We start from the raw sequence: 26,266 nt of genomic DNA, 5'->3' as shown, positions 1-26,266 counted from the left end.
AATAACATATTACATTGTATCTCTATGTCTGCTGCAGACCGCTTGTTTCAGCACACTAAATAATAAATAATGGACTGAATTTCTATCTATGCCTCCCCACCTATCACTGAATCCAACATCTTACTACAACCTTTAGTGCCAAGATGTCCCTCCAACTAATCTCAAATTCGGTTTGCCGAATTCTGACTGGACCCAGTATTCAACAACACTGTAGCCAGTATTCAACAACACTGTAGCCAGTATTCAACAACACTGTACCTAGTATTCAACAACACTGTAGCCAGTATTCAACAACACTGTAGCCAGTATTCAACAACACTGTAGCCAGTATTCAACAACACTGTAGCCAGTATTCAACAACACTGTAGCCAGTATTCAACAACACTGTAGCCAGTATTCAACAACACTGTAGCCAGTATTCAACAACACTGTAGCCAGTATTCAACAACACTGTACCTAGTATTCAACAACACTGTAGCCAGTATTCAACAACACCGTAGCCAGTATTCAACAACACTGTAGCCAGTATTCAACAACACTGGAGCCAGTATTCAACAACACTGTAGCCAGTATTCAACAACACTGTAGCCAGTATTCAACAACACTGTACCTAGTATTCAACAACACTGTAGCCAGTATTCAACAACACTGTAGCCAGTGTCATCGACACTTACCGACAGTATGTTCTTCATGGTGATCACAAACACGTTGTAGGCGATCAGGAAGTCCCAGTAGTGCAGGATGCTTTTGATTGGCTTGAGCAGCAGGTCACCCCCAAAGAGCAGGAAGTAGAAGCAGGCCACCAGGTAGCCCATACAGAAGATGGAGATGCGGGTGGTGCCCGTGATGAAGATGATGGTGAGCACGAACCAGAAGAGGTAGCTGAACATGATCACTTTCAGCATGTCCAGGTAGGATCTGGGGGAGGGAAATTCATTAGTACCTTTGACCTGTAGTCAAATGACCTAGTGGCCTCCTGGGTGGAATTAGTGCCTCCTGGGTGGAATTAGTGGCCTCCTGGGTGGAATTAGTGGCCTCCTGGGTGGAATTAGTGGCCTCCTGGGTGGAATGTTATTATTATTTAGTGGCCTCCTGAGTGGAATTACTCCTGGTGGAATTAGTGGCCTCCTGGGTGGAATTAGTGGCCTCCTGGGTGGAATGTTATTATTATTTAGTGGCCTCCTGGGTGGAATTAGTGGCCTCCTGGGTGGAATTAGTGGCCTCCTGGGTGGAATTAGTGGCCTCATGGGTGGAATGTTATTATTATTTAGTGGCCTCCTGGGTGGAATTAGTGGTCTCCTGGGTGGAATTAGTGGCCTCCTGGGTGGAATTAGTGGCCTCATGGGTGGAATTAGTGGCCTCCTGGGTGGAATGTTATTATTATTTAGTGGCCTCCTGGGTGGATTTAGTGACCTCCTGGGTGGAATGTTATTATTATTTAGTGGCCTCCTGGGTGGAATTAGTGGCCTCCTGGGTGGAATGTTATTATTATTTAGTGGCCTCCTGGGAGGAATTAGTGGCCTCCTGGGTGGAATTAGTGGCCTCCTGGGTGGAATTAGTGGCCTCCTGGGTGGAATGTTATTATTATTTCTTAGAATTTAATCATTAATAAACATTATTTTAAAAACCCGCAGAAAATCTGGAGTTTCTATGTCAAACAGTCTTCTGTGATGTATATAAAGTGCAATATTGGGATGCAAACTCAAAATGTAACACATTTCAACTCGATATCTGACATGCTACAGCTGTCTTCTTCTTTGTAAGCCCATAACTATGTGTGTGAGGTGTATACTATTGTTTCAAAGGAGATTTGTTCTTTGGATTCTGTTGTCGAATTTGAACTCAGGTTTTAAACCCGAGTATGTTGAGAGCCTACCGTTGCCGTATGCAGTAGCAAAGCTAACGTTCAACAACAAAAATATTCCGTAAAAGTAAACGCTTTCTGATATCCACACAGAGATGAGCCCAAGTGATGAGCAGAGCTACGCTGTGCACTTTAGGATTCTCCAACACAATATTCAACTTTTCATACAGTATTTCAATATTGCTGACTTCACTGACACATCATCATCACTATCCTCCTCATCACCACCTCACATTGTTTTTACTGGCAGATGTACAGTATGTATGTGAACCGGAGGAGCAGTGGTGTCATCGAGGCTTCGGAGCACAGTGACAGATGTGTCTGGGGGTGGGGGGGGGTCGTTTCAGATACAACTTTGTGCTGACAGGTTCAAAGAGCCGGCTGTCACGAGGTTAACGGCCACTAGTGTCAGAATGGTTCCCTTTGTTTCAGGAAGACTATTGAGTTCCAGGAGCATAGAAAGCCATGTTTGAGTCACTCACAGGACACGGTGGAAGGCTTGGATGGAGTGATTCTTGTTAACATCGCTGAGTTATCTGATACCAGGAAAGTGTGCAGGAGAGAGCTGTGAGAGCAGTGGGAAAACACAGGTGTTTGACAATGTGTTATCTGTGCTCCACTTTGAGAAGGGCTATCCGATCGCTCAATTAACTCACCTCACGTCAAAATTGGAGGAGGAGTAACCCAAGGAAGGTGTCTAAAGTGACTCTCTAATAAGTACTTTGGAGAGAGACACAGAGACAGAGAGACACAGAGACAGAGAGACACAGAGAGAGACACAGAGACAGAGAGACACAGAGAGAGACACAGAGACAGAGAGACACAGAGAGAGACACAGAGACAGAGAGACACAGAGAGAGACACAGAGACAGAGACAGAGAGACACAGAGAGAGACACAGAGACAGAGAGAGAGACAGAGAGACACAGAGAGAGACACAGACAGAGAGAAGCAGAGAGAGACAGAGAGACACAGAAAGAGACAGATAGAGAGAGACAGAGAGAGAGAGAGAGCGGCAGAGAGAGACAGAGACAGAAAGAGACATAGAGACAGGCAGAGAGAGAGAGAGAGAGAGAGAGAGAGGCAGAGAGAGACAGAGAGACACATAAAGAGACATAGAGACAGAGACAAAGAGAGAGAGACAGAGAGACAGAGGCACACAGAGACAAAGACAGAGAGACAGAGACACACAGAGACAGAGAGAGAGAGCGAGCGAGAGAGTGGAATGATTTAACCTGAATGCAATGTAGTAGAAGGTAGTTCACCAAATGACTCTTCCCTGATGACTAACCTTGTCTAAGATCAAACGACTCATATTGTCTCCCTGAGAAAAACACAGGCACTTTCACACATAGGCATAACTCATTCTCGAGTAACAGGTTTTGAAGCCTGATCAGGCACAGCCTGTGCACCAGACCTGGGCCTGGCTGGTACTGTGTAGCATAAAGGCTTTAGCTCGTAAGGCTAACTCATTCTCAAGTCACGGGTTTGAATCCCTTACCTGCAGTGTATGAAGTCTGGGACGGGGTTGTGTTGACTGAAGGACGCGGAGTCCAGGTCCCTGCAGATCTCCATGTTGTCACCGGCCAGGAGGCGCACGGCTTCCTCCTTCTCCTCCTCAAACACCTGTCTCTGCAGCGAGGCACACAGCAGCAGCATGAAGTCATCTACAGGAGACAGGAGAGGAAAGGAGGAGGAGGAGCAAGAGGAGGAGGAGGTGGAGAAGGCGAAGGAAGAGGAGGAAGAAGATGAGGAAGATGAGGAGGAGGAGCAGAAAACAGGAGGATGAAGAAGAGGTGTTGTCACAACCCAGTCCCAAACCCAGTCCCAACCCCAGTCCCAATCCTAGTCCTAATCCCAATTCCAGTCCCAATCCTAGTCCTAGTCCTAATCCCAATTCCAGTCCCAGTCTAAATCCTAGTCCCAATTCCAGTCCCAATCCCAATCCCAGTCCTAATCCTAGTCCCAATCCCAGTCCCAATCCCAGTCCCAATCCTAATGGCAAATGCTCAGTCAAGGGTTTCACTCACAGAGCAGGAACATTGGGTTGGGCTTGGTGTGGAAGTCAGGGAAATACAGCCACTTGATGACGTTGGAGTCTGTGGAGGATGAGGGGAACCTCCATGGGTAGTCTGGGAGGAGGAGTTTATTAAGTTTTCTCCTTCATAGACGCTATTGACTCATGACACATACAACAACTCTGATTTATAAAACATGATCTTTACGCAGTGATGAAATGATGACCTGTGTCTTGAGTACTGAAATACCAAGGGGTGACATGTAGACAAAAGATAACGGCTACAGCAGGGGAGCCTCGGATTGGTCAACCCACCTTTGCAGGCGGCCGGGGGGATGCCAATGCAGACAAAGTACTGGAAGGTGAGCATGCAGGCCAGGAAGCAACAGTACTTGGGCCAGGTGTCAGCGATGGCCTTCCGGCGCCGTTGGTAGATGACTGCGATCAGGCCGAAAGCGTGGAGCATGGCGTAGAAGTCCATCCTCTGGCCAATCACGTTCACCGCCAACAGTAAGCATGTCTGACGATGCAATGATAATGTTTAGGAACATTTTTACTCAAGAGACTTTATATTGGGTTTCCAGATTTAGGATTTTAGTTTGTGCCAGTTTGCTACAACAGGAAAATGATCCTGCAGCAAAAGGAAATGTGAATTATTATGTTGATTATAATTAATGGACATTTCTTGTAGGGGTTGATACATTTTTCATAAGGGAAAAGCAAGTCTGAAATGTCAAAGTTAAAATTGCAAACTTCAGAAGCATTTTTAAAGCCTTTTTAAACCTCAAATACACAACAAGTTTTATATTTCCCGAGTTCATAAGTAGGTGTTATGGCTCAGTCGTAATTCCATACAACGTAGGTGACTCAACAATTACTTTGACGTCCATGAAAGGTATTTCAAAACAGAGATATAGTGGTAAATATTCCAACTATCACACAAGTAAAAAACATAATAAGAGTGTATTTGTGAACTCAACAATGACATGACATCATACCTCCAGGCCGAACTTGTAGAAGAAGTAGTTGATGAAGTACTTGGCACCGTTGACGATGCTGTCGTCGAGGTGTTGCCGGGTGATATCGTGGAAGATGGTTCTGGTGACGGGCGTGGTGAGGCTGTTTCTCATGCGGTACAGGTCCTGGTGGCGGTAGATGGTCACCTCGAACGCCAGCAGGGCCAGAATCAACAGGTTGTTCTGGATGGAGATGGACACAGGACAGATAAATGGGTCAGGGTTGAAATGACAGTGTACATATTCATGATTTAAACATGGGCACCACTATGAACAACATTGATCCAACCAAAGAAATCCTATTAAAGTCCTAATTTCAAAATGTCTAACTCCTAATTCTATGGGTCCATCGAATTGTTTTCAGGCCATCTCCAAGGATGAAGTGTAATCTGAGCACCACAAAGGGCAGATAGGGAGATGATACCAGTGTATAATATAACACGGTTACAGTAGTTTCAGTTATATGAGAGACACAGGCTGCGTACGTGTGTGTGTGTGTGTCTGCGTGTGTGTGTGTGTGTGTGTGTGTGTGTGTATTTGTGTGCGTGCACATGCTGCATATGTGCCTATGTGTGTGTGTGTGTGTGTGTAGTCAGGTTCCCAGGGCACCGCTCCTCCTCTCACCCTCAGGTTCTCCAGCAGGGGGGAAAACTTGCGGAGACCCACCCAGTTGGCTGGGTCCACAGGGGCGCTGTAGAGCAGGGAGTGAGCCATCTCACTCCTCTGGTTATCCGTGTAGTTCAGAGGCTACAGACGAGAGAACAGGAGTGTCATTAACGTCCTGAACCAGTACAGGCTAGCATAACACAGGCAAGGAGCATCATGATACATAGAGATAAATAGATACATAGAGATAAATAGATACACAGAGATACATAGAGATACATAGAGATAGATAGAGATACATAGAGATACATAGAGATACATAGAGATAAATAGAGATAAATAGAACAGGAACATATAGGAAAGAAAATCTTGGGAAGTGGAACATAATGTACATACATCACCCCCCCCCCCCCCCCCCACACTCCACAAACACACTAACACACACCCCCTGTCCAACACCCCAACACTCCCTAAACATAATGTACATACAGCACCCCCCCCCACTCCACCAACACACTAACACACACACCCTGTCCACCACCCCAACACTCCCTAAACATAATGTACATACATCACCCCCCCCCCCACACTCCACAAACACACTAACACACACCCCCTGTCCACCACCCCAACACTCCCTAAACATAATGTACATACAGCACCCCCCCCCACTCCACGAACACACTAACACACACCCCCTGTCCACCACCCCAACACTCCCTGGGCTGCTACCCACCATGGAGCAGTTCTTCGAGTACGTAGAGGGGTTTATAGAGGTGAGTTGATAGAGCATCTTGCAGACGATGATGACACAGGTCCAGACGGTACAGACGCTGGAGGCCAGGGGCCTGAACTGACCGAAGGGCAGGGCGAATGCCCAACTCACCAGGAACACGTAGTTGAACAGAGACACCTGGAGAAAACAGGACAGAAGAGACACCTTCACTTCCTGGACGTAGAGTAGGTGGTCTAACAGTACAATGCATCTATACACTTATAGAAAAAAAGGTGGTCTTTAGAATCTAAAAGGGTTCTTAATAAAAGGTGGTATTTAGAATCTAAAAGGGTTCTTAATAAAAGGTGGTATTTAGAATCTAAAAGGGTTCTTAATAAAAGGTGGTATTTAGAATCTAAAAGGGTTCTTAATAAAAGGTGGTATCTAGAATCTAAAAGGGTTCTTAATAAAAGGTGGTATTTAGAATCTAAAAGGGTTCTTAATAAAAGGTGGTATTTAGAATCTAAAAGGGTTCTTAATAAAAGGTGGTATTTAGAATCTTAAAGGGTTCTTAATAAAAGGTGGTATCTAGAATCTAAAAGGGTTCTTAATAAAAGGTTGTATTTAGAATCTAAAAGGGTTCTTAATAAAAGGTGGTATTTAGAATCTAAAAGGGTTCTTAATAAAAGGTGGTATCTAGAATCTAAAAGGGTTCTTAATAAAAGGTGGTATTTAGAATCTAAAAGGGTTCTTAATAAAAGGTGGTATCGAGAATCTAAAAGGGTTCTTCAGGTAATGTAACTAAGCTTTCCATCATACAACAGAGGTTATTTTTCATTTTTTCATGAATGAATAAACCAAAGCCAATGACGTTCTTGTTAATTTTCTCATTTAGTTGGGCCTCAAGATAGGCAAAGGGTTGTAATTACTAGGCTATATTCATTTACTTTAGGCCCGCAATTTGTATTTTTAAAATGTATTATATAGGCTAGGCTGCATGTGACTGTATGGTGTGTGCGTTCGGACATGTGCATGTGATTGCAATAGTGATAATGCTTAGGACAATTTAAAAGATTAGGTTATTAGGGTAGCAGGTAGCCTAGTGGTTAGAGAGTTGGGCCAGTAACCGAAATGTTGCTGGATCGAATCCCTGAGCTGACAAGGTAAAAATCTGTCGTTCTGCCGCTGAGCAAGGCAGTTAACCCACTGCTCCTAGACCAGTTAACCCACTGTTCCCCAGACACCAAAGATGTGGATGTTGATTAAGGCATCCCCTCCCACACCTCTATGTTTTAGAGGGGTAGGGTTAAACGTGGCAGACACGTTTCAGATGTACAACTGACTAGGTATCCCCCCATATTTATTTTTAATCCAGAGATCTATGTTAATTCCCCTTAATTCAACAACTTTTTTTGTATTTTTTCTTCTTATGGCTGCAGGGGCAGTATTGAGTAGCTTGGATGAATAAGGTGCCCAGAGGTGCCCAGAGTAAATGGCCTGCTCCTCAGTCCCAGTTGCTAATATATGCATATTAGTACATTTGGATAGAAAACACTCTGAAGTTTCTAAAACTGTTTGAATGATGTCTGTGAGTATAACAGAACTCATATGGCAGGCTAAAACCTGAGAAAAAATCTAAACAGGAAGTGGGAAATCTGAGGTTTGTAGTATTTGAACTCAGCCCTATCGAATACACAGTGGGATATGGTTCAAGTTGCACTTCCTAGGGCTTCCACTAGATGTCAACCGTCTTTAGAAACTTGAATGAGGCTTCTACTGTGATGTGGGGCCGGATAAAAGCTCTTTGAGTCAGTGGTCTGGCAGAGAGCCAGGTCCTGGCCACGCGCATTTCACATGAGAGCGACCTGCATTCCATGGCTTTTCTACAGACAATGGAATTCTCCGGTTGGAACGTTATTGAAGATTTATGATAAAAACATCCTAAAGTTTGATTCTATACTTAGTTTGAAATGTTTCTACGACCTGTAATATAACTTTTTGAACTTTTCGTCCGGCTGGACCTGCACGAGCGTTTGGATTTGTGTACTAAACGCCCTAACTAAAGTAGCTACTTGGACATAAATAATGGACATTATCGAACAAATCAAACATTTATTGTGTAACTAGGATTCCTGGGAGTGCATTCTGATGAAGATCATCAAAGGTAAGGGAATATCTATAATTAGTTATTTCTGATTTCTGTTGACTCCAACATGGCGGATAATGTTTTTTTTTCTGAGCGCCGTTCTCAGATTATTGCATGGTTTGCTTTTTCCGTAAAGCTTTTTTGAAATCTGACACTGCGGTTGCATTAAGGAGAGTTATATCTATAATTCCATGTGTAACACTTGTATTTTCATCAACATTTATGATGAGTATTTCTGTAAAATTGATGTGGCTACGCAAAATAACTGGATGTTTTTGGAACTACTGAACGCAACGTGCCAATGTAAACTCAGATTGTTTATATACTATAATTCCATGTGTAACACTTGTATTTTCATCAACATTTATGATGAGTATTTCTGTAAAATTGATGTGGCTACACAAAATAACTGGATGTTTTTGGAACTACTGAACGTAACGCGCCAATGTAAACTCAGATTGTTTATATAAATATGAACTTTATCAAACAAAACAAACATGTATTGTGTAAAATTAAGTCCTATGAGTGTCATCTGATGAAGATCCTCAAAGGTTAGTGATTAATTTGATCTCTATTTGTGCTTTTTGTGACTCCTCTTTTTGGCTGGAGAAATGGCTGTGTTTTTCTGTGGCATGCTGGTGACCGAACATAATCGTATGTGGTGCATTCGCTGTAAAGCCTATTTGTGGTGGGATTAACAACAAGATTACCTTTAAAACGGTATAAAATACATGTATGTTTGAGGAATTTTAATTATGAGATTTCTGTTGTTTTGAATTTGGCGCCCTGCACTTTCACTGGCTGTTGTCATATCCCGTTAACGGGGATTGCAGCCCTAAGAAGTTTTTAAAAAAAAACTCAGTTCCTGTTAGTAACGTGACAGAAAACAGGGTAGGTACTGTTTTTGGGGTCTGTCGTTTCAGGTGGGGTTTTTCTAGTCTTTCAAAATGTTATATTCTATTTTAGTTTAGGGTTACACAACCATCTTATTAATTGTTTTGTTTTTGTGATGCACTACTCAGTCTGGGTAAAGTTATTCTTTACTTCTGTAACATAAACAGTTCATTTAAAGCAGTCTCCTGGAATGTTCGGGGCAGTGGGCATGTGGTCAAGACGAAGAACATTTTAACATTCTTAAAAAAGGAAAGGGTTTCAATTGCTATGCTACAGGAGACCCATTTATCTTCAACAGAACATGCTAAGCTGAAGAGGGATTGGGTGGGCCAGGTGCGTTGCCATCCTTGTGAATAAAAATGTCCCATTTATATTTGAGCACCAAGATACAGACCCTGAAGGAGGAATTACTTTGATTACAGGTAATATACTATACTATACTAAAAGTATGTGGTCCGAACACAGACTCCACCAAATTTATGTCTGACATGATTTTATTATTTAATCAACACTGCAAGGGTTTATGTCAGGAGGTTTAAATTGTACTTTGGGTAAATTGGATGAATCATGAACTGCTCCTGTCTGGAATCATAGAGCCTCAAATTCTCTCAGAAGCGTTTGTGATTCACTAAATCCTAATGTCAGAGACGATACTTTCTACCATAGAACCCATAATTCATATCCTAGATTGGATTTTTTTTTATGCCTTCTACTTACATGCATGTTATCCAGTCATGTGCTGTTGTATATATAGTCATTTCTGACCATGCTTAAGTGTATATAGATATTGAAATTGGCAAAAAAAATCCCCAAAACAAGATATTGGAGACTTAATACGTCTCTGCTTAACAATGACGGATTCTGCTCTGTGATAAAATATAAATGATCACATCACTGGCTCGGCAATCAGCTCTCTCTTGTCTCAGCTGCAACTGTCTGGGATGCTCCTAAAGCAGCCATAAGGGGTCATATCATTTCCCAAGACTCTCTGATCAAGAAGCTTAGAATGGGAAATAGGGAAAAACTGGAGGCTGTAAAGAAATGTTTGGGAGAGAGAGGAGGAAGAATGGGCTTCTATCTGTGAAAGTGTCTACACCAAATGCACAACCATAAGCATTCAATAAATACATTTCATTTTTTTTTCATAGAACCTACTTTACACCTGTCTGCCTTCACAGAATGTTTTCCAAAGCATCAAATTTATGTTTCAAATGTAAACAGGATACTGGCACCTTCATGCACATTTTTTGGTACTACAGCAGAATCCAGTCTTATTTACATATATTTGTAAGAGGTGTTGACAAGCTGAAGGTACCGAGATCCCCATGCATACCCCACAAGACATGCCATCAGAGGTCTCTTCCCAGTCCCCAAGTCCAGAACAGACTATCGGAGGCACACAGTACTATATAGAGCCGTGACTACATGGAACTCGATTCCATATCAGGAAACTGATGACAGCAGTAGAATCATATTTAAAAAGCAGGTAAAAATACACCTTATAGAACAGCGGGGACTGTGAAGTAACACACACACAGGCACAGACACATGCAGACAAACACATGATAACATAAGCACTATACACATAGTGGACAAGGACTTTGTGGACATGGACACACATGGATTTTGCGTTGTAGATATGTGGTAGTGGAGTATGGGCCTGGGGGTACACACTTACCATGTTGTGAATTCTATAATGTATTGTATTGTATAATGTATTGTAATGTTTTTAAAATTGTATAACTGCCTTAATTTTGCCTTTCCCCAGGAAGAGTAGCTACTGCCTTGCCTTGGCAGCAGCTAATGGGGATCCATAATAAATACAAATTGGAATGATATTCATTAACACATTCAAAATAACTTGAGTAGACAATTAGCTCTTTCACTGAATGTCTATTTCCTCTACTTTGATTGTAACGTTGTGTTTGACCCTGACTCTGAACGTCTGTTCAATGCCCTTGTTTACTTAGCCAAGAAATGCATATTGTTATTATGGTCAACACCTGAAGTACTATCTGCGAGAATGTGGCTTTCTCAAGCTTCTGCTATTCTACCCCTAGAGAAACTTACCCTTGATTTACACCAGAAGTCTGATACATTTAGGTAAATCTGGTCTCCATTGTGGTCCTATGTAGAAAACCTCCCATAAATGACCCATATTATAATTGTGATGTTTTTCTTTAATGACTGCCTTTTTGTATAATGTTTTGCTGTATCCTTATTCCTTTAATTGGACTTAGTCTGTGTGGTGCACTTTTTTTTGGTAGTCTATGTAACCCCTGTTAAAAGAAAACATTCTAATAAAAAGATAATTACAACAAAAATAAGGTTATTCGGCTGTCCCCATAGGAGAACCCTTTACACAGAGGGTTCTACATGGAATCCAAAAGAGTTCTACCTGGAACCAAACAGGGTTCTCCTATGGGGACAGCGGAGGAACCCTTTTGGAACCCTATTTTCTGAGTGTATAATGGATTTTGGAAAGCATATTTTGAGGGAGGAGGAAAGTTGCCTGTTACATTGTAGAGACCATTTAGAGAGCACGTGAACTGTATTCTCCTTGCAATCTTGATGAGATGGTGGCTGATTAGGTCACCTCTTTGACTGAGACCCAGATGATGTAGGAGGAGACGATCTTGATGATGTGGAGCTCCAGGAGCCACCAGACGGTCAGCTGCAGCTGCTGGAAGTACTGCAGGAACTTGAGGAAGAGCACCGTGAGGCGGTCCACCACCAGATACCACTTACTCCTCAGGTCTGGGAGAGGAAAGGGAGAGGAGAGGGAGAGGAGAGGGTGGGGGAGAGGGAGAGGAGAGGGAGGGGAGAGGAGAGGGGGAGGAAGAGAGGGAGAGGAGAGGGAGAGGAGGAGAGGGAGAGGGAGAGGGGGGAGAGGGGGAGGAGAGGGAGGGGAGAGGAGAGGGAGAGGAGGAGAGGGAGAGGGAGAGGGGGGAGAGGGAGAGGAGAGGGAGGGGAGAGGAGAGGGGGAGGAGGAGAGGGAGAGGAGAGGGAGAGGAGGAGAGGGAGAGGGAGAGGGGGGAGAGGGGGAGGAGACAGAGAGAGTGAGAGAGAGTGAGTGAAAATGAGTGAGAGAGACTGTAAGAGAGCAATTTATGTTAATGAGTAGAAATGGAAACCTTGGACAATAAACCTTGGAGAAAACACTCACTAGCCTACAGTACACAGACCAGGGATCCCAAGTGCAGAGCTGAGACAGTCTACCACTAGAGGGCGCTGTTCCATTTTGAATAGTGGTGGATGGGGGGGACAACATCGACAGATCACACAGCTCTCTTCATTCAGTATAATGTGCCATCTGACACGATGCTTTACAAACAAGTGATACTCTCATCTGACCTTGGAATAACCTCTTTCACAACCTTTTCACAATCAGAAGAAAACCTTTTCACATCCAACTGTCTGATAGCCAACAACAGTGTCAGTGTCTTGATGCATTTACATTTCAGTCATTTAGCAGACTGACTTACAGTGCATCTACAGATAGCTAGGTGGGACAACCACATATCACAGTCACAGAGGGTACATTCATCTACAGGTAGCTAGGTGGGACAACCACATCACAGTCATAGTGGGTACATTCATCTTCAGATAGCTAGGTGGGACAACCACATATCACAGTCATAGTGGGTACATTCATCTTCAGATAGCTAGGTGGGACAACCACATAACACAGTCACAGTGGGTACATTAATCTTCAGATAGCTAGGTGGGACAACCACATATCACAGTCACAGTGGGTACATTCATCTTCAGATAGATAGGTGGGACAACCACATCACAGTCATAGTGGGTACATTCATCTTCAGATAGCTAGGTGGGACAACCATATATCACAGTCATAGTGGGTACATTCATATTCAGATAGCTAGGTGGGACAACCACATATCACAGTCACAGTGGGTACATTCATCTTCAGATAGCTAGGTGGGACAACCACATATCACAGTCACAGAGGGTACATTAATCTTCAGATAGCTAGGTGGGACAACCACATCACAGTCACAGTGGGTACATTCATCTTCAGATAGATAGGTGGGACAACCACATATCACAGTCATAGTGGGTACATTCATCTTCAGATAGCTAGGTGGGACAACCATATATCACAGTCATAGTGGGTACATTCATATTCAGATAGCTAGGTGGGACAACCACATATCACAGTCACAGTGGGTACATTCATCTTCAGATAGCTAGGTGGGACAACCACATATCACAGTCATAGTGGGGACATTCATATTCAGATAGCTAGGTGGGACAACCACATATCAGTCATAGTGGGTACATTCATCTTCAGATAGCTAGGTGGGACAACCACATATCACAGTCATAGTGGGTACATTAATCTTCAGATAGCTAGGTGGGACAACCACATATCACAGTCATAGTGGGTACATTCATCTTCAGATAGCTAGGTGGGACAACCACATATCAGTCATAGTGGGTACATTCATCTTCAGCTGGTTAGGTGGGACAACCACATATCAGTCATAGTGGGTACATTCATCTTCAGATAGCTAGGTGGGACAACCACATATCAGTCATAGTGGGTACATTCATCTTCAGATAGATAGGTGGGACAACCACATATCACAGTCATAGTGGGTACATTCATCTTCAGCTGGTTAGGTGGGACATCCACATATCAGTCATAGTGGGTACATTCATCTTCAGATAGCTAGGTGGGACAACCACATATCAGTCATAGTGGGTACATTCATCTTCAGATAGCTAGGTGGGACAACCACATATCAGTCATAGTGGGTACATTCATCTTCAGATAGCTAGGTGGGACAACCACATATCACAGTCACAGTGGGTACATTCATCTACAGATAGCTAGGTGGGACAACCACATATCACAGTCATAGTGGGTACATTCATCTTCAGATAGCTAGGTGGGACAACCACATATCACAGTCATAGTGGGTACATTCATCTTCAGATAGCTAGGTGGGACAACCACATATCACAGTCATAGTGGGCACAGCTATCAGCTGTCAGAGCTAGTAAGGGGGGGGGGGTGGGGTTGCTGTGGGATTATTTAAGATACTCTTTGAAGAGGTAGGGTTTTAGATGTTTTCTGAAGATGGGCAGGGACTCTGCTGTCCTAGCTTCAGGGGGAAGCTGGTTCTACCGTTGGGGTGCCAGGACAGGGAAGAGCTTGGAGTTGGGCTGAGTTCCAGTAGTCCAGATGGGAGATGACAAGTGCCTGGAATAGGACCTGTGCTGCTTCCTGTGTGATGTAGCATTGTACTCATAACAGAAGGAGACAGAGAGATAGATCACGTGGACACCTCTTCCACGTAACAGACACTGTGTTGTGTCTCTTCCTCTGACAAACACTGTGTTGTGTCACTTCCTCTGACAAACACTGTGTTGTGTCTCTTCTACGTAACAGACACTGTGTTGTGTCACTTCCTCTGACAGACACTGTGTTGTGTCTCTTCCTCTGACAGACACTGTGTTGTGTCACTTCCTGACAGACACTGTGTTGTGTCTCTTCTACGTAACAGACACTGTGTTGTGTCTCTTCCTCTGACAGAAACTGTGTTGTGTCTCTTCCTCTGACAGACACTGTGTTGTGTCTCTTCCTCTGACAGACACTGTGTTGTGTCACTTCCTCTAACAGACACTGTGTTGTGTCTCTTCCTCTGACAGACACTGCGTTGTGTCACTTCCACGTAACAGACACTGTGTTGTGTCTCTTCCTCTGACAGACACTGTGTTGTGTCACTTCCTCTGACAGACACTGTGTTGTGTCTCTTCCTCTGACAGACACTGCGTTGTGTCTCTTCATATGACAGACACTGTGTTGTGTCTCTTCCTCTGACAGACACTGTGTTGTGTCTCTTCCTCTGACAGACACTGTGTTGTGTCACTTCCTCTGACAGACACTGTGTTGTGTCTCTTCCTCTGACAGACACTGTGTTGTGTCACTTCCTCTGACAGGCACTGTGTTGTGTCTCTTCCTCTGACAGACACTGTGTTGTGTCTCTTCCTCTGACAGACACTGTGTTGTGTCTCTTCCTCTGACAGACACTGTGTTGTGTCTCTTCATCTGACAGACACTGTGTTGTGTCACTTCCTCTGACAGACACTGTGTTGTGTCTCTTCCTCTGACAGACACTGTGTTGTGTCTCTTCCTCTGACAGACACTGTGTTGTGTCACTTCATCTGACAGACACTGTGTTGTGTCTCTTCATCTGACAGACACTGTGTTGTGTCTCTTCATCTGACAGACACTGTGTTGTGTCTCTTCCTCTGACAGACACTGTGTTGTGTCACTTCCTCTGACAGACACTGTGTTGTGTCTCTTCCTCTGACAGACACTGTGTTGTGTCTCTTCATCTGACAGACACTGTGTTGTGTCTCTTCCTCTGACAGACACTGTGTTGTGTCACTTCCTCTGACAGACACTGTGTTGTGTCACTTCCTCTGACAGACACTGTGTTGTGTCTCTTCATCTGACAGACACTGTGTTGTGTCTCTTCCTCTGACAGACACTGTGTTGTGTCTCTTCCTCTGACAGACACTGTGTTGTGTCACTTCCTCTGACAGACACTGTGTTGTGTCTCTTCATCTGACAGACACTGTGTTGTGTCTCTTCCTCTGACAGACACTGTGTTGTGTCACTTCCACGTAACAGACACTGTGTTGTGTCTCTTCATCTGACAGACACTGTGTTGTGTCTCTTCCTCTGACAGACACTGTGTTGTGTCTCTTCCTCTGACAGACACTGTGTTGTGTCACTTCCTCTGACAGACACTGTGTTGTGTCTCTTCCTCTGACAGACACTGTGTTGTGTCTCTTCCTCTGACAGACACTGTGTTGTGTCACTTCCTCTGACAGACACTGTGTTGTGTCTCTTCATCTGACAGACACTGTGTTGTGTCTCTTCCTCTGACAGACACTGTGTTGTGTCTCTTCCTCTGACAGACACTGTGTTGTGTCTCTTCCTCTGACAGACACTGTGTTGTGTCTCTTCCTCTGACAGACACTGTGTTGTGTCACTTCCTCTGACAGACACTGTGTTGTGTCTCTTCCTCTGACAGACACTGTGTTGTGTCTCTTCATCTGACAGACACTGTGTTGTGTCACTTCCTCTGACAGACACTGTGTTGTGTCTCTTCCTCTGACAGACACTGTGTTGTGTCTCTTCCACGTAACAGACACTGTGTTGTGTCTCTTCCTCTGACAGACACTGTGTTGTGTCTCTTCCTCTGACAGACACTGTGTTGTGTCTCTTCATCTGACAGACACTGTGTTGTGTCTCTTCATCTGACAGACACTGTGTTGTGTCACTTCCTCTGACAGACACTGTGTTGTGTCTCTTCATCTGACAGACACTGTGTTGTGTCTCTTCCTCTGACAGACACTGTGTTGTGTCTCTTCCTCTGACAGACACTGTGTTGTGTCTCTTCCTCTGACAGACACTGTGTTGTGTCACTTCCTCTGACAGACACTGTGTTGTGTCTCTTCCTCTGACAGACACTGTGTTGTGTCTCTTCATCTGACAGACACTGTGTTGTGTCTCTTCCTCTGACAGACACTGTGTTGTGTCTCTTCCTCTGACAGACACTGTGTTGTGTCACTTCCTCTGACAGACACTGTGTTGTGTCTCTTCATCTGACAGACACTGTGTTGTGTCTCTTCCTCTGACAGACACTGTGTTGTGTCTCTTCCTCTGACAGACACTGTGTTGTGTCTCTTCCTCTGACAGACACTGTGTTGTGTCACTTCCTCTGACAAACACTGTGTTGTGTCTCTTCCTCTGACAGACACTGTGTTGTGTCACTTCCACGTAACAGACACTGTGTTGTGTCTCTTCCTCTGACAGACACTGTGTTGTGTCTCTTCCATGTAACAGACACTGTGTTGTGTCACTTCCTCTGACAGACACTGTGTTGTGTCTCTTCCTCTGACAGACACTGTGTTGTGTCACTTCCTCTGACAGACACTGTGTTGTGTCTCTTCCTCTGACAGACACTGTGTTGTGTCACTTCCTCTGACAGACACTGTGTTGTGTCTCTTCCTCTGACAGACACTGTGTTGTGTCTCTTCCTCTGACAGACACTGTGTTGTGTCACTTCCTCTGACAGACACTGCGTTGTGTCACTTCCTCTGACAGACACTGCGTTGTGTCACTTCCTCTGACAGACACTGTGTTGTGTCTCTTCCTCTGACAGACACTGTGTTGTGTCTCTTCATCTGACAGACACTGTGTTGTGTCACTTCCTCTGACAGACACTGCGTTGTGTCACTTCCTCTGACAGACACTGTGTTGTGTCTCTTCCTCTGACAGACACTGTGTTGTGTCTCTTCCTCTGACAGACACTGTGTTGTGTCTCTTCCTCTGACAGACACTGTGTTGTGTCACTTCCTCTGACAGACACTGTGTTGTGTCTCTTCCTCTGACAGACACTGTGTTGTGTCTCTTCCTCTGACAGACACTGTGTTGTGTCTCTTCCTCTGACAAACACTGTGTTGTGTCTCTTCCACGTAACAGACACTGTGTTGTGTCTCTTCCTCTGACAGACACTGTGTTGTGTCTCTTCCTCTGACAGACACTGTGTTGTGTCTCTTCCACGTAACAGACACTGTGTTGTGTCTCTTCCATGTGTGATTTACTCTCCTTGTCTATATGTGATCGGGCTGAGGGGATTTCAGCACATTCTGGGCATGGTGGCATTGTGTCATCACGCACACACAGCGCACACACAAAGCACACGCACACATACACACAAAGCCCACACACACACACAATACACCTAAAGCCCTCACACACCCAAAGCACACACACAAACACATATTTTATTATTTATTATTGTTGTTGTTGCATTTTCGAGAAGGAACCTGCAAGTAAGAATTTCATTGGACAGTGTATACCAATGTGTATCCTGTACATACGACTAATAAAACCAAAACTTGATATTCAAACTCATTCTTTCTTCAGCAGGAAACAGATGTTAAACAGCCCAAGCATTGTTCTGTCAAGACACTGAGACAGCATCAGGGTTCAGACACACACACACACACACACACACACACAGAAATCCCCTCAGCCCGGTCAAACAGAGGAACGACTGTGGAGACAGTGTGTTGAGCAGCCTGTAGTCAGCATCAAATGAACACACCATTCAGTGGGAAAAGACCACTAGAGAACTGCATGCAGCCTGTAACTACAGTATGGGACTTCAACCACTGAAATCCTCCAAACTAACTATAGCTGGCAGCGTTTTGCATAAAGGACAGCGTAACAACCATGAGAACCTATGAGAAAATACCTCTGAGAAAGAGGTGTGTCCAAAGAGGTGTGTCCAGAGTACCATGATAGAATGATACATACTGGAGGAGCACGGCCCTAGTTAAACACCAAGCTGGTTTTCTCATCCAACAATCTAGACACTTCCATTGCCATCTGTCTCTCTCTCTCTCTCTCTCTCTCTCTCTCTCTCTCTCTCTCTCTCTCTCTCTCTCTCTCTCTCTCTCTCTCTCTCTCTCTCTCTCTCTCTCTCTCTCTCTCTCTCTCTCTCTCTCGCTCTCTCTCTCTCTCTCTCTCTCTCTCTCTCTCTCTCTCTCTCTCTCTCTCTCTCTCTGCCTGATTCCTCGTCGCTCCAATAAAGCCCTAGTGTAGTGGGATATGTCACAATCACGTCAAATCAATGACGTAGGTACCTGACATCTCGTCGAACGGGGACTCCGCCTTTCTGCAGTTCTCCAGGGGTTCTTCATACCTCTTCTCCTCCTCCTCTTCCTCCTCCTCCTCCTCCTCCTCATAACTTCTCTTCTTCTCCTCCTCCTCCTTCCCATCTTCCTCTTCCAGCTGCACCTTCTCCCTAGCCTCCTCGTCTTTGGTGGTCACAGTGAGGGTGGGTTTGATGAGAGAGATATCTGCCAGACTGCCATCTAGGTGCACCAGCCTGGGAGTGGAGATAGAAATAGAATGACTAGAACAGACAAAGCTCCTAATAGTTGTCCCTCTAGTTCTAGGGAGGTACTGTCAGACTGGGTCCCTGCAGTTTTCTAGAGAGAATTTGTTCTGTCTGCTTCCCTTCATGACCACTTGTCTCAAAGTGATTTTAAATAAAGAGAGTGCAACCAGTCCATACAGCCACTTCTTCCTCATAACATGTGGAAGAAGTGGTATTCTAACTTATGGAGAAATGATTTAACATCTACTCGCAATCTCCCAAATCAAACTAGGGAGTGGCTGCGGATCTGACTTTTCTGGACCCCTCTTCTCGACATCTAAAGGTGTCACGTTCTGACCTTAGTTCTTTTGTTGTCTTTATTTTAGTATGGTCAGGGCGTGAGTTGGGGTGGGTTATCTATGTTCGTTTTTCTATGTTGTGTTTTGTGTTTGGCCTGGTATAGTTCTCAATCAGAGGCAGGTGTCGTTAGTTGTAGCTGCACCTTTGACAGTGGTACATGTAATACACAGAACGTGGTTTCTGTAGTCAACAATGCTACATTCGTGCCTTGCATAACAACAACTAGTTAGCTAATACTAAATCAGGCACCCTAAAACTGATGGTACAACAGGCACTCTAATGGTATAACAGGCACCATAATGGTACAGCAGGCACCATAATGGTACAACAGGCACCATAATGGTACAACAGGCACCATAACGGTACAACAGGCACCATAATGGTACAACAGGCACCCTAATGGATTAACATGCACCATACTGGTATAGCAGGCACCATAATGGTACAACAGGCACCATAATGGAACAACAGGCACTCTAATGGTATAACAGGCACTGTAATGGTACAACAGGTAAGGACAAAAGGATCAGAGAGAGGGGGCATTACAGTTCAACTACCAGCCAGTGGGGGCATGGGTAATGGATAGCCATGGTGGATTTCACCTCAATGAATTGCCGGACAGAGTATGGAAAGTTTTAATTCAATCAGAGGCTGCTAGAGACCAATACTAGACCTGCGGTTCCCAACCTTGTCTGTTCCAGGATCCCCAAATCACAGCCAAACCCTCCAGGACCACCATCCGTGGAGTCACATATCTTAGCGGTCACACTTGGTCCATTTTAGCAGTGAATGTAACAAACTAAAGGCCTATTATTAATATAAACCATTTGCATTGTGAAAAGTAATGTAAAACCTGTAAAAGAAAAACAGCACTGATATTGAAGTTAATTGAATAGGTGGAACGACATGCTTTTTTGGGGGAAGAGTTTTGAATCCTGTGACACTTAGTGGGACTCAGGTCAGAAAAACAGTCAATTGCATGGGCACTGCCAGAGAGACACAACTTATTTTCCAGTGTGTAGTCCGCGTGACACTCACCTCGTGATCGTGCTCTTCTGTTTGTCAGCCACCGTCTTGATGTCAGTGAGCAGGAGGAAGCGCTGGTGGAAGTAGTGCAGGTGGAGGATGCAGACCAACAGGAAGGAGGTGGGGATGAAGATCCTCGTGAACAGAGCCGGGACAGAGAACTTCTCCAGACCCAGGTCCTCCAGTCTACACAGGGAGAGACAGGAGGAGGAGGGCGGTTGACACGGAACGACACACACACACACACACACACACACACACACACACACACACACACACACACACACACACACACACACACACACACACACACACACACACACACACACACACACACACACACACTCTCTCTCTCTCTCTCTCTCTCTCTTTCTATGATTTTACTCACTTGTCCTTGCTCATGCCGGTCATGTTGAACCAGACGTGGATGGAGGAGTCAAACTGGAAGGTGTAGATCAGGATGAGGACCAACATGGTGTACACCACCACAGACATCCAGAAGTACTTCAGCATGCTTCTCCACCACTCATAGTGCACCTGGTGATGGTCAGAGAGTGTTACACAACTTTTACACCTATCTTCAGATCACCATCCACTACTACACTATGTGTAGTTTTAAATATACATTTTAGTCAACAGCAGACGCTCTTATCCAGAGCAACCTACAGCAGTGAGTGCATACATTTCCGTACTTTTTCGTGCACTCCAGAAGCACAGAAATGGTGTACGTGGAGTGCACTTGATTTAGTAGTACGGAACCAAAGGAAGGTCCCGAAAGGTGCATCAGCCCTGGGCTAGATGAAAAACCTGCACAGAGCCACCCGGACAGGAAGGTACAGTAAGCCCACAGTAACAGCACCTGGTAGCAGGCCACGCAGAAGAGGAGCAGCATCATGTAGATGATCTTGTACATGACGATGCGTCCCTCGAAGCTGACGAAGAAGAACATCCCGGCGCAGATGTAGATCCAGTACTTGTTCAACATGGCCATGAGCGTGTTGCCTAGCACCTCCATCATCTCTCTGTGTCCACCGCTCTCATCCATCACCTCCTTGTCCTCTATAAGAAGAGCATGGGAAGGAAGAGCTGAAGCAATGACATAGAAGATGACAACAACAACTACAACAACAGCAGCAACTACAACAAAAGCAACAACAACAGCAACAACAACAGCAACAACAACAGCAACAACAACAGCACAACTAAGGCATGAAGTAGTTTATGTTTTGTGTAAAACAAATGGAGGTGATTAATGTCTTTCTTGACACCTGTGAGGTTACCAATAGAGCAGAATTCTAATTCAAGACACGCTTATATTTAATTTAAATAATGAATTAATGTCAATCGGAGGTGTTTGTGAAAGTTTGCATTACATGTGTTCATCTGGGGGAGGGGTCACAAAAAATCTGAACTCATCATAAGGGGGCCACAGTGGCTCAAGGGTCTGCATACCCACATCCATACCCACAAATTGCAGTCAGAGCTGTAGCCTTTTGGCGGCCCTAATAGCATTTCCACCTTACGAGCAAACCATTTTCGCGGCCCCACTTTTATGTTACAGTTTTAAAGCAAGTTTGCTGCAATTCTACACATTTTTCCATGAGGCGGAAAGAAGATTTAGCAAATTTATAACTAATTTAATGCAATTCTAGTGATTTTGCCATGGGGTGGAGAGAAATGTTTGCACTTTGAATATGATATCTGAGTGAGAGTGACTAACAAAATCAATGGGGCACCCCGGTCGGTAATTTGACCATGATTACCAATCTAAAAATTGTTTTTTCTGACATGGCTAATTGAATGACTGTCAGTTACATAACAAGAGAAAAACTGCTGATACACAACCGACTTTCTAAATTGCACCTTGTGTATTCTACTATTCTAACTTGTAAGTTGTAAGTTGAGACCGTGTTCCCGAAATTGATCCGCGGGCCACCAGTTATCCATCCCTGCTGTACATACTCTAACCAGGAACTCTCAGTCAGACAGACAGACAGTCAGTCAGACAGACGGAAAGAAGGACAGACAGATAGGCCAACAGACAGAGACTGACTGACAGACTCAGGGGCTGTCTTACCCTTCTTGTGGGTATGGATGACCCTGATGCCCGACAGCACCTCCTCTTCTCTCTGGCTCTCCTTCCTCTCTGTCAACGCCTGTCTCAGCAGCAGCCAGAAACTCAGCAGGCACAGCATCTTGGACCCCAGTTCCCGGAAGGGCACCTCTTTCTTTAAGAAAAGCCCGGGCACGGGTTGGAGGAGCTCAAAGCTCCAGATATACTGTAGGATGATCAACAGGTTCCCATAGAACACCATGAAGGGGGAGGTGGTCATGGTGTACCGACGGCGGTCGCGTACCATCCACAGCGTGCAGGACCAGATGAGAAACACAAAGGTCAGCCAGCTGACATAAGTGATACTCCACGCCTGGGAGGGAAGGAAAGATGGGGAGGGAGAGAAGGAAAGATGGGGAGGGAGAGATGGGGAGGGAGGGGAGAGATGGGGAGGGAGAGATGGGGAGGGAGGGGAGGGATGGGAGGGAGAGAAGGAAAGATGGGGAGTGAGAGATGGGGAGGAAGGGGAGAGATGGGGAGGGAGAGAGATATGGGGAGGGAGGGGAGAGATGGGGAGGGAGAGATGGGGAGGGAGAGAAGGAAAGATGGGGAGGGAGAGATGGGGGGGAGGGGAGAGATGGGGAGGGAGAGATGGGGAGGGAGGGGAGAGATGGGGAGGGAGAGATGGGGAGGGAGGGGAGAGATGGGGAGGGAGGGAGAGATGGGAAGGGAGGGAGGGAGGGAGGGAGGGAGGGAGGGAGGGAGGGAGGGAGGGAGGGAGGGAGGGAGGGAGGGAGGGAGGGAGAGATGGGGAGGGAGGGAGGGAGAGTAAGAGAGAGAAAGCTAGATCATCAAGCCACTAATAATAAAGGTTAAGCATCACACATCATCGATATCACTGGTGTTGCTAAAAGGAACCACTTTAGTGAGAGCAGCCACTGGCACAACACGGCACAACACGGCACGACACGACACAACACGGCACAACACGGCACAACACGACACAACACGGCACAACACGACACAACACGGCATAACACGGCACGACACGGCACAACACAACACGGCACAACACAACACTGCACAACATGGCACAACACGGCACAACACGGCACAACACGACATGACACGGCACAACACAACATGGCACAACACAACACAACACGGCATAACACGACACGGCACAACACGACACGACACGACACAACACGGCACAACACGACACAACACGGCACAACACGGCACAACACGACACAACACGACACGGCACAACAAGGAACAACACGACACAACACGGCACAACACGGCACAACACGGCACAACACGACACAACACGGCACAACACGGCACAACACGACATGACACGGCACAACACGACACGACACGACACAACACGGCACAACACGACACAACACGGCACAACACGGCACAACACGACACAACACGACACGGCACAATAAGGAACAACACGACACAACACGGCACAACACGGCACAACACGACACAACACGGCACAACACTGCACAACACGACATGACACGGCACAACACAACACGACACAACACGACACAACACGGCACAACACGGCACAACACGGCACAACACGACATGACACGGCACAACACGGCACGACACGACATGACACGGCACAACACAACACGACACGACACAACACGGCACCACACGGCACAACACGACATGACACGGCACAACACGACACGACACAACACGGCACAACACGACACAACACGGCACAACACGGCACAACACGACACGGCACAACACGGCACAACACGACACAACACGGCACAACACGGCACAACACGGCACAACACGACACAACACGGCACGACACGGCACGACACGACACGACACGACATGGCACAACACAACACAACACGACACAACACGACACAACACGGCACAACACGACACAACACGGCACGACACGACACGGCACGGCATAACACGGCACAACACGGCACGACACGGCACGACACGACATGACACGACACAACACGGCATAACACGGCACGACACGACACGACACGACACAACACGACATAACACGGCACAACACGGCATAACACGACATGACACGGCATAACACGGCATAACACGGCACAACACGGCACAACACGGCATAACACGGCACAACACGGCACGACACGACACGACACAACACGACATAACACGGCATGACACGGCATAACACGGCACAACACGGCATAACACGGCACAACACGGCATAACACGGCACGACACGACACGGCATAACACGACACAACACAACACGGCATAACAAGGCACAACACGGCATAACACGGCACAACACGGCACAACACGACACAACACGGCACAACACGACACAACACGGCATAACACGGCACGACACGGCACAACACAACACGGCACAACACAACACTGCACAACATGGCACAACACGGCACAACACGGCACAACACGACATGACACGGCACAACACAACATGGCACAACACAACACAACACAACACGGCATAACACGACACGGCACAACACGACACGACACGACACAACACGGCACAACACGACACAACACGGCACAACACGGCACAACACGACACAACACGACACGGCACAACAAGGAACAACACGACACAACACGGCACAACACGGCACAACACGACACAACACGGCACAACACGGCACAACACGACATGACACGGCACAACACGACACGACACGACACAACACGGCACAACACGACACAACACGGCACAACACGGCACAACACGACACAACACGACACGGCACAATAAGGAACAACACGACACAACACGGCACAACACGGCACAACACGACACAACACGGCACAACACTGCACAACACGACATGACACGGCACAACACAACACGACACAACACGACACAACACGGCACAACACGGCACAACACGGCACAACACGACATGACACGGCACAACACGGCACGACACGACATGACACGGCACAACACAACACGACACGACACAACACGGCACCACACGGCACAACACGACATGACACGGCACAACACGACACGACACAACACGGCACAACACGACACAACACGGCACAACACGGCACAACACGACACGGCACAACACGGCACAACACGACACAACACGGCACAACACGGCACAACACGGCACAACACGACACAACACGGCACGACACGGCACGACACGACACGACATGGCACAACACAACACAACACGACACAACACGACACAACACGGCACAACACGACACAACACGGCACGACACGACACGGCACGGCATAACACGGCACAACACGACACGACACAACACGGCACGACACGGCACGACACGACATGACACGACACAACACGGCATAACACGGCACGACACGACACGACACGACACAACACGACATAACACGGCACAACACGGCATAACACGACATGACACGGCATAACACGGCATAACACGGCACAACACGGCACAACACGGCATAACACGGCACAACACGGCACGACACGACACAACACGACATAACACGGCATGACACGGCATAACACGGCACAACACGGCATAACACGGCACAACACGGCATAACACGGCACGACACGACACGGCATAACACGACACAACACAAC

The 26,266-nt window shown here is 46.0% G+C and overlaps 1 protein-coding gene across 3 annotated transcripts in view; it reads right to left on the bottom strand.

Moving 5' to 3' along the window:
• Nucleotides 1-26,266, bottom strand: part of LOC110536547 (piezo-type mechanosensitive ion channel component 2) — a 228,583-nt gene that overhangs the window by 43,554 nt on the left and 158,763 nt on the right. For all 3 annotated transcript variants that reach the window (XM_036934818.1, XM_036934819.1, XM_036934820.1), the window contains exons 13-25: nucleotides 22,653-23,001; nucleotides 21,435-21,634; nucleotides 20,964-21,112; nucleotides 20,588-20,761; nucleotides 18,954-19,198; nucleotides 11,854-12,014; nucleotides 6,239-6,415; nucleotides 5,521-5,643; nucleotides 4,879-5,079; nucleotides 4,196-4,400; nucleotides 3,894-3,995; nucleotides 3,365-3,530; nucleotides 675-918 (exon numbers count right to left, since the gene is read on the bottom strand). In XM_036934818.1, the coding sequence (XP_036790713.1) occupies nucleotides 675-918; nucleotides 3,365-3,530; nucleotides 3,894-3,995; nucleotides 4,196-4,400; nucleotides 4,879-5,079; nucleotides 5,521-5,643; nucleotides 6,239-6,415; nucleotides 11,854-12,014; nucleotides 18,954-19,198; nucleotides 20,588-20,761; nucleotides 20,964-21,112; nucleotides 21,435-21,634; nucleotides 22,653-23,001 (2,496 nt within the window). The remainder of the gene's footprint in view (nucleotides 1-674; nucleotides 919-3,364; nucleotides 3,531-3,893; nucleotides 3,996-4,195; nucleotides 4,401-4,878; nucleotides 5,080-5,520; nucleotides 5,644-6,238; nucleotides 6,416-11,853; nucleotides 12,015-18,953; nucleotides 19,199-20,587; nucleotides 20,762-20,963; nucleotides 21,113-21,434; nucleotides 21,635-22,652; nucleotides 23,002-26,266) is intronic.

The sequence above is a fragment of the Oncorhynchus mykiss genome, chromosome 11, assembly GCF_013265735.2.
Source record: "Oncorhynchus mykiss isolate Arlee chromosome 11, USDA_OmykA_1.1, whole genome shotgun sequence".
NCBI classification, from domain to species: Eukaryota; Metazoa; Chordata; class Actinopteri; order Salmoniformes; family Salmonidae; genus Oncorhynchus; species Oncorhynchus mykiss.
Note: the sequence above shows the minus strand (reverse complement) of the source record. Positions and strands in the feature narration are given on the sequence as shown.